A 15,250-nucleotide genomic window follows, 5' to 3' on the forward strand; every position below is an offset into this window, starting at 1 on the left:
ATACTATGACATATGTTATTTTCATACAAATTGTCAAAAAAAAACCATGGAGGGAAAAGCTTAACCTCCCCCACATAAAACACACACACAATTTGAACACTCCCCTTCTACACTCCTCCCCCCGTATCTATCCTTCTCAAATTGTGCAAGTTTTTTTTTAAAAGGGCCACCTCTATGCTGAATGTTATTTTCATGACAATTACCCAAAACATAGAGGGATAAGTGCATCTTTTTGGAACTCCCCTACCTGTAAAGGCTGCTCTTGCACAAAACTCCCTGCACTTACTCGTCTGAAACTTGGAGGCATAATCCCCTCAAAAGGGACTATTATGCTTGCAAATTTCATCCAGTTCTGGCAAACAGAAAAAAGTTATAGCCATTTCCAACAATAGTTAATAAGCATGATTTGGATTTCCAACGTGAGATTTGGATCCAAGTCAAATTGGGCAACCTCTTAATCAAGCTGTTTTCCAAATAGTCAAACTGGGGTCTGAATCTAATCTTGTGTTGGTGCTACTAATATTGTCTATACTTTCTGCATTTTGTTTCCCCTGACCTCACTGTTTACAATCCCTACCCCAGCCCATCTCTCTGTGTGTGTGTGTGTGTGTGTGTATGTGTGTGTATATATATATATATATATATATATATATGCTTTGTTGTTTTTGAAAGATAATGGCCACCACATTAACCAAAAAAATAACAGTTTACAAATGTCAGTAACACTAGATGTGTGCTTCAAAGTCTTTTATTCCAGTATTATGAAAAGAAACTTATTCTCCTCGCTTCTCTTCCTGAGGTGGTTCATACAGAGCAAGCTGCAAAGAGAAAAATCCTTGTTAAGTCTCAGGTAACTTAAGAAGTGGACTACTACATTTTTGTCAAATATGTCTGTTGTGCCATGGTAAGTATGCTACAGATTATGAACTGTAATTTATACGTGTTAACACATTAGCAGGCTTCCACCACTGCACTACAGCTCTTCTATCTCCCTGTAGAAACAAGATTAAGCTACTTTTGTAATGCAAACTGCATTTAAAAAGTATAGATCTGAATGGCTTTTGTCTCATTTACTATACTACTGGTGCTATCTGAACAGCATACATTTGTAAATTAACATAAGAAGAGGCCTACTGGCACTCTAGTCAGGCATTCTGGTTTTTCCCGCCTCCCAGCTGAGCAGAGCAGAGCAAGCTGCTCCAGCTGGTCCAGGGACTACAGAAGCAGGCAAGCTCCCAGAGAGCGAGCGAACAGAGCGAGCGAACAGGGGGAGCAAACAGGGGGAGCAAACAGGAGTTGGCCAGGGGAGTTGCAGTGGTTGAAGAGACAAAGGAGACAAAGGAGACAGAGGCTAAGAGGTAAGTGGGTTGCAGGAAGCCCAGGGCGCTGCCCTTTATCCTTCTGACTGGCTGTGAGCTCACCAGGAGCTTCTGAGAGCTCCAACTGAATTGGAGGGGTGTGGCCTGAGTACTCCCAGCAGCTGACTGGGCGGGAAGCTTCAGTCTGTTTCCCGCCTCCCAGCTGAGCAGAGCAGAGCAGAGCAAGCTGCTCCAGCTGGTCCAGGGACTACAGAAGCAGGCAAGCTCCCAGAGAGCGAGCGAACGGGGGGAGCAAACAGGAGTTGGCCAGGGGAGTTCGGCAGGGGAGGTCAAGGGGGAGGCCCCTAACATTTTTTTTTATTTTTTTTTACTAACTTTTTTTCATTTATTTGTCTTGTAACACACACTTCCACACCAGTGGGACTCTGCTTTTAACCTCTACTGAGTAGAGGAGCAGGCACAGGCTAGTCTAGAACAATCACAAAGCTAGACACAAAAAGGGAAAAGAGGCAATGGAAGGACAAGACTCTCCAGTGGTGGTGACCTGCAAGGTGTGTGCAATGTTTGTTTTCTTGCCTGAGAACAACATGGCCTACACCTGCAACAAGTGCAAGTTGATCACGCTGCTGGAGGAAAACGTAAGTGGACTGGAGCGGCGACTGTCAACCCTCCGGGGAATAAGAGAACACGAAGAGTTCTTGGACAGAATGGGGGAACTACAGCAGCAAAGGGCAGACCAGAAGCTTGAAGAGCAACAGCAAGATGAGGCAGTGGGAAATGCTGAGGTGAAAAAAAATGGAGTAGAGGATACTCCTTGGAAAACGGTGACAGTTAGGAGAAGAAGAACTAGACGCCACTCTGCACCAGTGGAAGCGGTGGAGCTGTGGAACCGATTCCAGGTACTTGCGGATGAGACTGGAGGACAGCCTGCAGAGGAAGAATCACAGGGGAACCTGCATGAGAGTGAGCGAGAGGCTAAAGGTCAGTCAAACAGAGGCGATGAAACCCAGGCCTACAAGAAGAAGAAGAGAAGAGTGGTAGTAGTGGGAGACTCCTTGCTGCGTGGGATCGAGACCCAAGTATGTCGCGAAGACCCGTGGACTCGCCAGGTATGTTGTCTCCCGGGAGGACGGATTAGAGACGTGACTGAAAGGTTGCCTGCACTCATAAAGCCCACTGACAGGTATCCCTTTCTTCTCATCCATGTGGGAACAAATGATACCGCCAAGCGGAGCTACGAAGAGATCACGTCAGACTTTGAAGCTTTGGGAAGGAAACTCAAGAACTTTGGGGCCCAGATAGTTTTCTCATCCATCCTTCCAGTAGTTAGAAGAGGGATAGAAAGGGAACGAAAAATACTCCGGGTGAATGACTGGCTACGAAGGTGGTGCCGACGAGAGAGATTTGGATTCTGGGACCACGGGCTATACTTCCTGGAAGATGGGCTGTTGGCTAGGGATGGGTTGCACCTCACAAAGGCTGGGAAGAATGTGTTTGGCCACAGCATGAAGAACTTCATCAGGAGGGCTTTAAACTGAATCCTACGGGGAAGGGAGATGTAATGTTGGGGGTAACAATGGACGTAGGCGCATGCACTGCAATGGAGAGAACAGCTCTGATAGCGCCCAATAATAGTCTTCAGACACAGGTAGGAAGAAAGCCAGACTATGAAGCACATGGTCTTCGATGTCTATATACTAATGCCCAGAGTATGGGAAACAAACAGAACGAACTTGAACTCTTAATACAGGAGGGAAATTATGACTTGATAGGTATAACTGAGACTTGGTGGGATGACTCTCATGACTGGAATACAGCAGTTGAAGGATATAACTTGTTCAAAAAGAACAGGAGGAACAGAAAGGGAGGCGGGGTTGCACTGTATGTGAAAAATACATATCTCTGCACAGAAATACAGGAGGAGGAGCTTGGTAGCCCCATCGAGAGCATCTGGGTTGAAATAAATGGAGCAAAGAATAAAAGGAACCTGGTGGTCGGAGTCTACTACCGGCCACCCAATCAAGGAGAAGCCAAGGATGAAACTTTTGAAAAGCAAATAGCCAATGTTTTAAGGAAGCATGATGTAGTAGTAATGGGGGACTTCAATTTCCCCGATATTTGTTGGGAGACAAATTCTGCAAAACATGGCCCCTCCAGGAAATTCCTGACTTGTGTGGCGGATAACTTCCTCCTACAGAAAGTAGAGGAAGGAACTAGAGGATCGGCTATCCTTGACTTGATCCTAACCAACAGAGATGACTTAGTGGATAAAGTAGCAGTTACAGGAACTCTGGGGGAAAGCGACCATGTTGTACTTGAGTTCTTGGTTCTAAGGGAAGCAAAAGCCGAGTGTACTCAAACGCATACCCTGGATTTTAGGAAAGCTGATTTTAATAAACTCAGAACAATGATCAGTAAGGTCCCATGGCAAGCAATGCTAGCGAGAAAAGGAGTCCAAGATGGGTGGGAACTTTTAAAAAAGGAAATTCTCAAGGCACAATCACAAACAATTCCAACAAGAAGAAAAGGTGGAAGACAACAGAAAAAGCCAATGTGGCTTCACAAAAAGCTTAGGGATGACCTGAAAACAAAAAAGGACACATATAGGAAGTGGAAAGAAGGCCAAGTAACAAAGGAAGAGTACAGGCAGGTAGCACAGAATTGCAGGGATGGCGTCAGGAAGGCTAAAGCGGAGAACGAGGTGAGGTTAGCGAGGGATGCTAAAAACAACAAAAAGGCTTTCTTCAGCTACGTGCATAGTAAAAGGCAGAGGAAAGAAATGGTTGTTCAGCTATTAAATAAGGATGGCAAAATGATAACAGAGGACAAAGAAAAGGCAGAGGTGCTCAATTCCTACTTTGGCTCAGTCTTCTCCCAAAAGAGGGTCTATGACCCCCCTGGCAAAGGCGAAGTACAGGCTGAAGGGGCAGGATTGCAGCTTGAGATCGACAGGCATATGGTCAAGGAACACCTCATTACTTTGAATGAGTTCAAATCTCCAGGGCCAGATGAACTGCATCCTAGAGTCATAAAGGAACTGGCAGAAGAACTCTCAGAACCGCTGTCTATTCTCTTTGAGAAATCATGGAGGACCGGGGAAGTGCCAGATGACTGGAGGAGGGCTAACGTTGTCCCTATCTTCAAAAAGGGTAAAAAGGAGGAACCTGGGAACTACAGACCAGTCAGTCTGACATCAATCCCTGGGAAAATTCTGGAGCAGATCATAAAGCAATCCATCTGGAAGCACCTTGACAACAATGCCGTGATTACTCGAAGCCAACATGGATTTGTCAAAAACAAGTCCTGCCAGACAAATCTGATCTCATTTTTTGATCAAGTCACCTCCCTTGTAGACCGTGGGAATGCTGTAGACATCATATACCTCGACTTCAGCAAAGCTTTTGACAAAGTGCCCCATGATATCCTGATGAGCAAACTAGCTCGAAGTGGGCTAGATGAAACAACGATCCGGTGGATCCACAGTTGGCTACAGAATCGGACTCAAAGAGTGCTTATCAATGGGACCTTCTCAAGCTGGGGAGAGGTAACGAGTGGGGTACCGCAGGGCTCAGTCCTGGGCCCAGTGCTCTTCAATATTTTTATTAATGACTTGGAGGAGGAGGTGCAGGGAATGCTGATCAAATTTGCAGATGACACAAAATTGGGAGGGATAGCTAATACTTTGGAAGACAGAAACAAAATTCAAAGTGATCTGGATAGACTGGAGTGCTGGGCAGAAAACAACAGAATGGCATTTAATAGGGACAAATGCCAAGTTCTGCACCTAGGAAAAAGAAACCAAATGCACAGTTACAAGATGGGGGATACGTGGCTCAACCACACTACGAGCGAGAAGGATCTTGGAATTGTCGTCGATCACAAGCTGAATATGAGCCAACAATGTGATGTGGCTGCAAAAAAGGCAAATGCTATTTTGGGCTGCATTCATAGAAGCATCGCTTCCAAATCCCGGGAAGTACTAGTTCCCCTCTACTCAGCACTGGTTAGGCCTCATCTGGAGTACTGTGTCCAGTTCTGGGCACCACACTTTAAGAAGGATGCAGACAAACTGGAGAGGGTTCAAAGGAGGACAACAAAGATGATCAGGGGACTGGAAACAAAGCCCTATGAAGAGAGACTGAAAGAACTGGGCATGTTTAGCCTTGAGAAGAGAAGACTGAGGGGAGACAGGATAGCACTCTTCAAGTACTTGAAAGGTTGTCACAGGGAGGAAGGCCAGGATGTCTTCTCGATCATCCCAGACTGCAGGACACGGAATCATGGGCTCAAGTTACAGGAAGCCAGATTCCGGCTGAACATCAGGAAAAACTTCCTGACTATTAGAGCAATACAGCAATGGAACCAATTCCCTAGGGAGGTGGTGGGCTCTCCCACACTGGAGGCCTTCAAGACGAGGCTGGACAGCCATTTGTCAGGGATGCTCTGACTTGGATTCCTGCATTGAGCAGGGGGTTGGACTCGATGGCCTTGTAGGCCCCTTCCAACCCTACTACTACTATTCTATGATTCTATGATTCTGTTCACACAGAGGTCAACCGGCTGCCTATGGGAAGCCCAAAGTAGGAACATGAGTGCAAATACACCCTCATGATTGTGTTCCCCAGGAAGTTATACACAGAGGCAAACTGCCTTTGAACTGGAGACAACATATGACCATCATAAGCAGAAACTACTGATGGCCTTATCCTCCATGATGTTAGACACTGCATGCAGATTTTAAGAGATTTTTATAGGAGGCCATACAAATGCCTCCATACCCATTTGGTCAGGAGCTGGACAGATGGGTTTCCCACCTACTTACCCTCTACAAAACACCAAATGCTTTCAGTCTTTACCTTTGCTTTTAGTTTTTTGTTTTCTTCCAGCACAGCTTCATACTTCTCTTTTATTTCTGCAACTTCCAAGCGAAGGGACTCCACTTCTGGGTTTTCTGGAGCAGCAGCTCCCAAGTGATGTTTCAGAAAGCTTGTAACCAGAAGTTAAGATTTTTGTTTGTTTGGGACACACCTCAGGGGATATTTTCCCCATTCCACGTGCACTCCGAGATTGGGATTAAGGCCTACTAAGTCAGTAAACACCAGACGGGGCTAACTAGTCCCACATCAGCCAATGGGCCAGTTCAGTAGGCCTTGGTGCAGTGGGCCTCGGATTGGGGCCATCGCGTTTTGTCCCAAGGGAGAATCGGGAGCTACAACCGGGGGGGCCGGGACGCGGCCAGGGGGCTCGCCTGGCCGGTCCTACGCGCGGCTACTTGGGGGGAAGTCCCGCCGAGCTCCCCGGGGCTTCCTCGCCGAATGGGCTTCCCAGGAGGAGGTGGCGGCGCTGCGGCTCCGGGCTGGCGAGCGAAGGATACTCCAAGGCACAGTTGGGCTTCTCGGGCTCCTCGTACAACGCCACCAAAACTGCAGGGGAGACAGGGAGGGGAAGCAGCGGAGGGGGGCTGCGCCTGGCCGGCCGCGCGCGTCCCACAGCAGAGCGCCCGGCCCGCCCGGCGGCCGAGGCCCGCCCGGCCCAGCTTACCTTTGGTGAGCGTGTCCATCACGCCGGACTTCTCCAGGTAGCGGCGGAACTGCTCCCGCTTGGAGTCGGCGGCCTGCAGAGGACAGGGAGGGAGAAGGCGCCGTCGGTGAGGGGGCGCCGCGCGGCCTGCCGGGCCCGCGCCCGCCCCCGCGCCGGCCGCCGCCGCACCTTGTAGCTCGCCATGGGGGCTGCAGCCTGCGCCGGAAGGCCCGCGCCGCGGCATTTGTCCGCGCCGCGCCGCGTCGCCATGGAGACGGCGGGCGGGGCGTCGCTCGGCGCCGCGCAGCCGCGCCTCTGCAGGCCGCGCTCGCTTCGCGCCGCGGCGCCTCCCGCCGGCTTCGCCGCGGCTGCGTGATGGGGCACGCGCCCTGCCTGGCCTCTTCGGGCGCGATGGCCACTCCAGCACGCTCAGGCCCGGTGAAGGGCTGCCGCGGCCGCCGGAAAGCCAGGGGCGCCGGCTGGCCAGTTGCCCTTGACGCAAAGCAGCCGGCTGTTTGGACAAGGGTCTCTTTGGCGACTGTGAAGTGGATCTGCTTGAAAGCCCGCCGAAGATACGGGCCAATCATAAGCCCAGTTTCCAGGGCAGCTCTAGTAAAAAAGTGGGTCACGGAGGCGCAGAGCAGCGAGCCCCCCGGGGGGGCTCTGTGCAGCTTTCGTTGCTCCGGGTGCAGGAGCCCCGCCTCCCGCCTCCCGCCTCCCGCCGTGTTCGGTCAGTTCAAACTCTGCCGCCTGAAGTTCAACTCTCGCCCGCATCTTTTTCCTTCGCTGCTCTGTTTCCCATGTTTTTAATCTGTGCAAAGCATGTAGACCAAGGAAGGTGATGTACAAAGATCACCTGCAACACCCAGTACCTGATGAGAGAAACAGGGAAGGCCTGATCATAGCAGACGCTTCCGCAACTGGGTTGCTCTGGTTGTAGATAAATTCAGCCTGCTCATTGTTCCAGACATCTTAATCAGCCACACCGAGAACAAGCATCCAGAAGATGAAGAGGACGGTGAGCCAGATCTCACCAACCATTGTGGAGTAGATGTGAACTTCCTCCAAAATTCCACCCAGGAAATTCCAATCTCCCACTGCTGTTCTACAAATTATGAAAGAAAAATAGGAAATGGGTTTGCACATAACACAGAATAAAAGTTGCAGGCTGACTCGGAATGATGCTGTACATTCCATGCTGCATGCCTGATACTTCAAACCCAAAGCAAACTTTAAACAGATTTTAAGAGACTGCAGAGAGGATTGTCCCCAGTCTTGACACCTTGCCTCTCTGTCTGTAGCTCTTCACCTTGCCTCTGTCTGCTTGGGAGCAGTGTGGGTTGGAAGAGGCATGGAGAAGTACTGCTGTGGGGTCAGGGAGGAAAGGGCCTCTTCCCAGAGCAGTGAACTGCAGGCTCCTCATGCTGGCAGAGCATGCCCTTCCTGACCCAGCCTCTAATTTTCCCACCTTGTACAGTGAATGGGGCAAATTCACTCATATGCTGAAAGTAAACCTCCACATTTAGGGATACCATTTTCATCAAGGAAAAGGTAAGACCTGCATTAGAAATGGAAATCTGCAGTGTTGCGGAAGTGTTCCCACTGGAATGGCAGCTGTGAAATCAATGGCTCGCTTTTTCCTCATTCACATATATGAGGGAAAACCAAGCACTGCTGTCAGCGATGCCACTGAGACTGGGCAAGGTAGACCTAGGCGTGGCGGAGAATTCCGCCACCGACTCCATTGAGGCCGGATTCTAAAGAATCCGCCCCCGACGGACCATTCCCCCCTGCCACCCCATGAACTTTGTCCCGGACGGACCACACCTGGCACCAGCTGGGTCTGTTCGCTGAGTCCTTGCGTCTGCTGCCGGTGTAAAATGGTGTAAAAATATATATTTACACCAAAAATGGTGTAAATATGTATGTCTCACTACAAGGCTATATTGCTGTAAATATTTGCAATGCCTATGTCCAGAGTCCAGTTCCAGCACTCTCCGGCGGTACACTGCCAGTGGGTGATTAATCTGTCAAAATTAATCTGACAAAATTTGTCAGGGCGCACAGTGCACCCAGCTTGCGTCCATGTAGCTTTTTCTGCATCCGGTGCCGGAGTTTGCAGAGCAGCTACTTCGGCCAGCGAAGGAGGGTTGGACTCAGCTGGTGGGTGGGACACAAATACAGCAGTGGCCCTGGGCATGGAAAGGGTCACAGCTGTGGCAGCAGAGTCTGACAAAGCATTTCCACGAGTAACTTCTTCATGGTAGGTAGTCTGGTGTGCAGCACATTTTACAACAGCCATAGAAGAAGGTAAGAGGGCATCTATCAGGGCAGTAAAATGGGGGCCATTCTTAATAGGGGAGCCAGAAGAGGTCAGGAAACCCTGGTGTTTCCACAGTTGCCCATAGTTGTGAACAACACCAAAAGCATGCCTTGAATCAGTGTAGATAGTAACAAATTTAGCAGTGGCAAGAATACAGGCACATGTTATGGCAAAAAGCTCAGCAACTTGAGCAGACCAACAATTAGGAATTGGGTTGCTTTCTAAAATTGCTTCAGAGGAACAGACAGCATAGGCAGAAACAAGTTGGCCTAGGTTGTCTCGTTGACAAGAGCCATCCACAAACAAAACCATATCGGGATTTCGCAAAGGTACATCAAAAAGGTCCAAGCGAGGCTTGGTGACAGTTGAGGTCACAAACAAACAGTCATGAGGTTCACCATCAGTGGGAGAGTGTAGAAGAGAAGCAGGGTTTAGGGTGGGGCATCGGGAGAGGGTAATGTGAAGGGCAGATAGGAGGAGACGTTCATGCTTGGTGAGTCTGGCATTAGAGTGGTGCTGAGTTTTAGATTTCAAAAGCAGATCAGCAACTAAGTGAGGAACTGAGACAGTGAGTGGAGAGCTAAGAATAAGATTTTCTGCAGTTTCAACTGAAAGAGCAGCGTCTGCTATAGCCTGAAAGCACGGAGGAAGGGTGGATGCCACTGCATCCAAGGCGGAGGACTACTACTCCAGAGGCCAGTGCTTGTCACCATGCATGTGAGTGAGAACTCCAAGTGCAAGCCATCTCTCTCATGGCCGAAGACTGAAGGGTTTAGAATAGGCCAAGAGCGGGAGCTGAGGAAAGGCCTTGCTTAAGAGTGGTAAATGCAGCTTCAGCTTCAGGACTCCGGGGAGGGGCTCTGGAGTATCAAGTTTAGTGAGGTCTTGCAGAGGCTTGACAATTGCAGCATAGCCCAGTATCCACTGGCGGCAGTAGCCAGCCGTGCCGAGAAAGGTCCTCATCTGTGAAATGCAGACAGGTCGAGGGACTTTGAGGATGGCTTCCACCTGGGACGTAGACAGATGCCTTTGTCCCGCCGAAATGTCATGACCCAAGTATCACACTTGTGGCTGACAGAGCTGGAGTTTCTCTTTTGAGGCTTTATGGCCTTTCTCGGCACGTGCCTTAAGAAGAGTCAGAGAATCATGTTTGCGGGCTGCAAGGTTAGGTGACGCAAGCAAAAAGTTGTCTAAATACTGTATGATGGTGGAGCCATGAGAAAAGACTACAGAATCTTTTTCTTTTTTTTTCAGGATTTGGGAAAAGAGGGAGGGGCTCTCTGTATAACCCATTGGTAAAGAGGTGTAGGTCAGCTGACTTCCTTGGTATGAAACGGTGAAAAGGAATTGAGAGTCAGGATGTATAGGTATGTAAAAAAAGGTAGAACAGAGATCTACAACCATAAAGTAAGCAGCAGAAGGTGGAATGCAAGAAAGAGTGGTGGCTGGGTTTGGAACAAGAGGAAAAGCCAGAATAAAAACTGAATTGATGGTCTTGCACAAAATGCCAACGTGTTTTTTTCCTGGTTTTTGAATGGGTAAAATAGGGGTGTTGCATGGGCTACAGGTAGGGATGAGGACTCCTTGCTGGAGAAGAGAAGAAATGACAGGATGGATGCCTTCTTCCACTTCAGGACTGAGAGGGTATTGAGGTATACGTGGGAGAAGTTTCTCTTTGTTGATTTTTATTTTTACTGGCTCTGCTGGATGCGTCCCACTTCACTGGCATGAACTGACCAAAGGTGAGGAGGCACTTGATGCAGAGTTTCTTGTTGTATTTGAGAAACTGGGACCAAATTAGTTTCTTTGGCTTGAGGCTCTTCACTAAGAAGGGCGAAGACTTCATTTGTATTTCAACTGGAACATCGAGGTACACTCCATCAGCTGAACAGTAGATGGCGCAATTGAGCTTACACAAAAGGTCTTTCCCTTATTCCCAAGCGATCAGCGGGGGGGGGGGGGGGGACGACAAAAAGGCATGTTAGTCAGAAATAGGGCCCAGAGAAATTGACAGCGGTAGAGACACAGGGTGAGGCACAGATTGATTAGCCATTCCTGCAACTTCAGTAGAAAGAGGAACAGAAGGAAAATCACTGGCACGAAGAGTAGAGCGATGCGTTCCCATATCTGCTAAGCACTTTGTAGTCGTACCATCAGTTAAGCAGTTTACAGGGGGACCAGACTGTTCAACAGAAACAGAGGGAGCAATGAAGTCACCATTCCCAGGGCTGTCCTAGCCTTGATAGTTCTCAGGAGTGGAACAGGGCGGACTCTGGACGTGGGGAGGCATGGGAGGAGGGTTGTAAGAGCCAGGCAGATAGGCTGCTGTCGCCAGCTGGCCATGTCGGGAGGGACACTCATTTTTCCAGTGACCAAGCTGGCTGCAAAAATGACAGCAACCTGGCTTTGCCTGACCGGCATATGCCCCTTGTCCCCTGCCTCTCCTACCCCCATCCCCACCTCTGTTTCCACTCTGGCCACAGCCTCTCCCTCGTCCCCTCTGAGGGTTAAAATGCTGGAGTTGAAGGGCCATCAATTTAGTCTTGTCTTGCTCGCTTTTCGACATGGCAGGCAGCACAGCGGTTAGCAACACTAACCACTTCATTAGGTCTCTTAGTTTGCCAGTCAATACAAATTGTGAAGATGATCTTGTATTTTAGGTTGCAGCCCTTGAACAAAAGCAGCCACCACAGCTTCTGGGGCATTATTAAAGGCATCTTGTATTCCAGAACAGTTTTCAAAAACTTCTCTCAGTTTATCCATATAATTGGCTGGAGCCTCCCCTTTATTTTGTTTGCAGCTGTTAATCTTGCTCCAGTCTGCTTGCTTTGGACAAACCTCGTTTATGGCATCTAAAATCCCCCGGCAGGCTCCCTTGAGGTCAGGCGCTTGCGGGGGTTGGGCTGGCCAACTGGCTTTTGCAAGCAGTCTGGTGTGCATCTCATTTGGCACAATTACACGGAGCAGTTGATTAATGTCAGCCCAGTTGGGGTTGTAACAGGTTATAACAGTCTGCAGTTCTTCACGGAGTTTGTTTCTTCCCTAATGCTAGGAAAGTTCTTAGCTAAATTACAGAGGTCAGTAGGAGTCCAAGGGGCATAGACCTCCACAAGACCTTGAGGTCCAGGTACTCATCTCAGAGCTGCAAGATTACTGGCATCAGGAGAATTAATAGGAGTCTTCGGACTTGTGCCAGACCCAATGCCCATTAAGGCTGAGGTGGCTTGGGCCAAAGCCTTCGTCGTGGCGGTAGCTGGAAAGAACCATGGCAAGGGCAGGTGGGGCGGAAGCATGAGCAGGAGGGTGCTAAAGGGATAGTCAAGACGCTCTAAGACACCTTCTTGTGGTGGGTCTGTTTCAGTAGAAACAATTGGGGGTAAAGAGGAGCTGTTGGATTTTAAAGTGGCCAATTGCACTTTCGATTTTTTCTGTGAGTCTTTAAGACTTCATTCCTGGGGCTCATAAATCCTTTTAGAAGCTTCTGCATACCAGTCAAAAAATGCATCCCATTGATCCTGTGCCACCTTGTCTTCCTCAGATCCCAAGGCTTCCCTTAAATGCACAATTTTGTCCATAGGGAAATTGTTTGAACAAGTCATCCCTAGTGAAAAAAATCAATTTATCCAAAACTTGCAAGTCCTAGGTCCGAAATTGTTCCACATGTATGCTTCAGGCGTACCTTTTGGGGCAGCAGAGCCTCTTTCAAAGTTCCCAACCCCATCCTGAATTCACACTGGAAAACAATCAGGAGGTCTCCACAGGGTGTGAGAAACAAAAGGCACTGCCAAATTATTCCAAGGTACAGTTAGAGACCCACTGTCACTGAATTGGAGGCTCGGTCACTCACGGTCGAGGGAGCTCATACCATGGCAGGGAGTGAAGGGAAGGTCAGGTCACTCACTACAGTCTCCGTTTATTCAGGAAAGGCTTATTCAGGAGGTCCAGTGCCTTGACAGCCAGCTCATACCATGGAGGGAGGGAGGGAGGAAAACCCACTCCCACAAGGTTCCAGCAACTATTCTTCCACTGTGCACCCCTGCTCTCGAACTTCATGACAAGCAGAGGCCCAGAGTGGTGGCACAGAGTGTCAGAATTTGCCCTGGTCCTTTTTCCTCAGTTCACACAAGGCAACTCTCATTCACCTGATGCCATATCCCCATGGACTTCTGTGACCAAAATCAAAACAAACCTTACCAAGTGCTTAAATTACTGACTGTCTCTTTAAAGGTGGTATCCCATCAGCCAAGGCAGAATCGTCCCATGGGCAGCCCCACACCGAGTCCCAGACTTAGAGATTTCAGTAGGTCTCTTACCTTGGTATGCACTTCTGGGATGTTCAGTGAGTGGTGGTCCAAATTGGTTTGATTCTCCTCAGCGTTTGGGATCCGAGTCACAGCATGAAATTGTTAAGGAAATATCCAAGACAGGTTAGGTTAAACAGTCAGAAATTTATTAAAGCACCACACAGTTGTGGGAGTCAGCCAAGAGCAGAGTCTGCTCAAAAAAGAAATGGTATCTTTATACATACTGAAACGTGGAGAACAAAGAAAACACTACGCACACTCAGAAACCAATTAGTACTCAGTAACGGTCTTATTAGTACAGCTACATTATCGTCTCTTACTTTTAAGGTCCTAAGCTACTCCTTAAAAAGGAATTTCCTGCCTATAATGTGCAAGTTACAATTACCTTCTCATGGTTAGACACATATATGTTCTTCCAATTCCATCAGGCACCTTGGTTGGTTGCTTGAACCAAACTACTTAAGAGGCCTAGTCAGGCCTACCTTCACAGTACTTTTGCTCAAGTGGCAGAACTTTTTGCCCTTGCTCGGGCCACTGCCGTATTCCTTTCAGCAATAAGCCAGTCTCCCATGACAACTTTTGAAGATGTTGCACAACTCCAAAATCAGTCCCAAATGTTGAAAAAGAAAAGTGAAGACTGGTTGGTTGTTCTCAAGACACTGACCATTTGTGGTGCGCCCTGGATGGCCACCTGGTAGCGCCCCTGGTCCTTCTTCCCCACCTTGTAGTAGCAGATAAGAAGGGTAGAATTGATGGAGTCAATCCCCCAAGGGGTGAAGGTGCCACAATGATTTAGATCAAGCAAGTTGCATAAATGTGAATAATGTGTTTAATGTACTCAGTAACTTCATTTCTGCTGAGAAAATGTCTTGTTACCTGTATTCGTGGCTATTGTTCCTGCCATGTAAGAGTGTGAGCTTTTTACTCCTCTTAGTCATCAAATGCCTGTCCTGTGTGTCTGCTAGACAGATTGTCCTATATGCCATCCGAAAGCTACAACAGCAGCAGCTTCTGCCATGTAAAAATCAAGATACAATGACTGTGTGTGACTGCAAGAGTGAGTGCTGGCTGAGGATCGTCTGTCTGGTCATGTATTCACTACTGTGGTTGAACATGTATTGTAGCTCAAGCTCTACCTTCTGTGTGTACCAGTAAGCGTTACTTCACAAAGAAGAAAATGCAAGCAAAACTGAATGTTTTTTTAGAGAAGCCACATGTGCTAAAATGATGCCGTCAAGATGAGGAATGAGATTTTAAAGTGGTCTAAGCAAGTGTAAATTTGTATTGAAAGTCACTGGTGAGATGTATTTGTACACTGAGGTAACAGTAGATTTGAAATCCTATTGGTTATTGTTATTTTCTTGTGTTATCTTTTAGCATTTTATGAGTGAATTAGCCTGTTATCTGTTCTCGTCTGAGAGAAAGAAGGTGCAGCATTGGCTCAGATAACCAGCCCCGGAGTATGGCGCTCTGTCACTCCCCTGGAATGGAAACCAGAGTGACTGAACCGAGAGTTAAGAGATGTGTAAGCTTTCTTTTAACATACAAATAGATTTCATTCAGATGAAGAAATGTTGTTCTTTTAAATATGCATTTGTAGTGTGTGTACAAAGCTCAGGAAGTTCAACTGCATTTCTAGTGCCCCTACCATCCCCAGACAGCAGGGCTGGTAGACAAAAGAAAAGGAAAAAAAAAAACACGGAATTTTAAATAACAAATTAGCCAAAATCTGTGCTGAAACTGGACTTAAATGACCTGATGCTCTACTGTGGCCCTGCTGAGCA

General features: G+C 48.2%; 1 protein-coding gene across 2 annotated transcripts; it reads right to left on the reverse strand.

Moving 5' to 3' along the window:
* Window positions 1–732: 732 nt before the first annotated feature.
* Window positions 733–7,109, reverse strand: MYCBP (MYC binding protein). 2 transcript variants are annotated; one of them, XM_084816269.1, is made up of 5 exons: window positions 7,029–7,109; window positions 6,861–6,933; window positions 6,694–6,742; window positions 6,176–6,305; window positions 733–818 (listed from the first exon to the last, which is right to left on the reverse strand). In XM_084816269.1, the coding sequence occupies exons 1-5, from the start codon at window positions 7,107–7,109 to the stop codon at window positions 774–776; spliced, it is 378 nt and encodes a 125-aa protein (XP_084672395.1). In that variant the 3' UTR covers window positions 733–773. The 2 variants fall into 2 exon arrangements, with proteins under 2 accessions (XP_084672395.1, XP_084672394.1); XM_084816268.1 differs by lacking the exons at window positions 733–818; window positions 6,176–6,305 and having other exon boundaries at window positions 6,444–6,933.
* Window positions 7,110–15,250: the final 8,141 nt, after the last annotated feature.

The sequence above is a fragment of the Heloderma suspectum genome, chromosome 10 (assembly GCF_057233095.1).
Source record: "Heloderma suspectum isolate Gila_16-S chromosome 10, 16-S_ref, whole genome shotgun sequence".
In the NCBI taxonomy this organism is placed as follows: Eukaryota; Metazoa; Chordata; class Lepidosauria; order Squamata; family Helodermatidae; genus Heloderma; species Heloderma suspectum.